This window comes from Myxocyprinus asiaticus, chromosome 11 (genome assembly GCF_019703515.2).
Source record: "Myxocyprinus asiaticus isolate MX2 ecotype Aquarium Trade chromosome 11, UBuf_Myxa_2, whole genome shotgun sequence".
NCBI classification, from domain to species: Eukaryota; Metazoa; Chordata; class Actinopteri; order Cypriniformes; family Catostomidae; genus Myxocyprinus; species Myxocyprinus asiaticus.
Genome location: NC_059354.1, coordinates 36,632,501 through 36,634,428, shown reverse-complemented (window position 1 = coordinate 36,634,428; position 1,928 = coordinate 36,632,501). Strand labels below are relative to the sequence as shown.

General features: G+C 42.7%; 1 protein-coding gene across 4 annotated transcripts in view; it reads left to right on the top strand.

Annotated features, from left to right (window-relative positions):
* Positions 1 to 814: 814 nt before the first annotated feature.
* LOC127448489 (neural cell adhesion molecule 2-like) overlaps positions 815 to 1,928 on the top strand; it is a 360,673-nt gene continuing 359,559 nt past the window's right edge. For all 4 annotated transcript variants that reach the window (XM_051711076.1, XM_051711075.1, XM_051711074.1 and 1 more), the window contains exon 1: positions 815 to 1,017. In XM_051711076.1, the coding sequence (XP_051567036.1) occupies positions 966 to 1,017 (52 nt within the window). In that variant the 5' untranslated portion in view covers positions 815 to 965. The remainder of the gene's footprint in view (positions 1,018 to 1,928) is intronic.

Genomic DNA, 1,928 nt, shown 5'->3' with positions numbered 1-1,928 from the left:
ACTGCTGACACAACACACTTCCAAAAGTACATGGGAAGGTAAACATGCTTCAGCCGCTGCAAAAATGTCTGATGGGGGATCAGTCAGTAAGTCAGTGCTTGAATTGATTCCAGTCTTATGGAGGGTGTCCACCCCTCATGGTTGTTTTGGGGGGGGGGGGGGCATAGCGGTCTTGTGACATAGGGGCGTTTACATTTTTACTTGTCATTATTATCTTTACTAAACTAAAAATATTTGGGGACCCCCCCCCCAAAGTCCATTTTTTATTTCTTATGGGGGGGTCCCTCTTGCCTTATGGGGGGTCCCGGATCCCCTCAGCCGTCCCACCTCCCTCAATTCAAGCAGTGGAGTCAGCATAATGTGTCCAATCCAAGGGTACTGGAACTCTCGGAAACAAATTCGTCGCCAATTTCTCGTGTGATCACGTTGCCACAAAGGCTGTATCAGTAATGATAAGATTTGGCATCAAAAACAGTGATTTTGTTCCGGGGCAATACGGTGAAAATGCTCAATAGCTTTTGTGTAGTGGCTATCTAGAAACTGACTTACAAAGAGAAATATTCACTGGAGTAAAAAGTGTGACAACTAACCCTGGTCTCCTCTTTATCCTACAGTTTTTATCTACATTATTTCAGAAATGCTATATTTGGGGATCCAAGTCCTCAACAATCAATACCGATGATTGAACTGATGATGGGCATTGGTTTCTACCTGCCGCGATGTACTGCTTGCTGGTAGGTTGGGCTGGTTCGGCGCATTTGAAAGAGTGCTGCATTGAGGCAGCTGCTTACTGCTCTTCAGTGGCAGACAGTGAGCAAGTGAGCAGTAGAGAGAGCGTGTGTGCGCCAGCCACTGACACGCACGGAGAGAGAGAGACAACCGGGCACGAGTGCTGCTTTTCTCCTAAACATCATCCGTTCAACTCACTTCGAGCATTGGCCGCTGTCCATCAGGACCTGCTGAAAATGATTCGGACCTTCTTCTGTTTCCTCGGATTGCTCGTCGGCGGCAGTCAAGGTATGGACTAATGATTCTGAGCATGGCAATGAGAAGAGTGAGAAAATAAGGGGTCTTTCTGAATGAGGGGGACGTAGGAGGAGTGCTGTGTGGTGCTTAGCAGTTTTAGCACGTCGTTTTGGAGAAAACATTTATTTTGATGATTAAGCGAAGCTTTTATTAAGAGTGCAAAGCTATTCTCTATTTGCACTTTTATCGTAGACTCATATGGGGCTTGTGAAAGTTTTGCAGGCGAATCTAGAGCACTGGATGAGATCTAGCTTTTACTAGACATTAAGAAATGTAGTGCATTGATCATATTATCCGACAAAACAAGTAACTTTTTTAAATAATATAGGCAATATGTGTAGCCTAAATGGTACACACTTTAATGCAATTTAGTTGCCTACAATAAAATCTACTAATTAGTTATATATGTATCAAGTTACATTTTTATTTAAAAAAATATTCTAAAGTCTCTGTGTCAGCAAATAAATATTCTGTTTATTGTTATTTGATTAATTTGCTGATATTCGAAAGTAGACTATTCAGCACAACCAGGGCTATTTTCTTGAGATAAACGTTTGTGGAGGGCGTCAGAGTTGTAAGAAAACTAACATCACCAGCTTTGTGTAGGTGTTAAACATAAACACACGTCCAAAAAAAATAAAAAATAAAAAATAAAAAAACTATAAAAGACAGACGCGCATCTTTGAACTTGATCGTCAGCTGCGAAAGTCCCACTTGCGAGGTTCGCTCAGGGGAGTGAATGAGTCTGCGCATACAGAGGCTGGTACTTCCCACTCGACGGCAGGTGGCAGTAGAGCGCTGTGTATTTATCCAGTAAGACCACCACAAACAGGGAATGACGATGTTTGCGAGAAGACCAGAAAATAGTGGAAAATCATTAAATGGAGAGCTGTGCTGTCCAC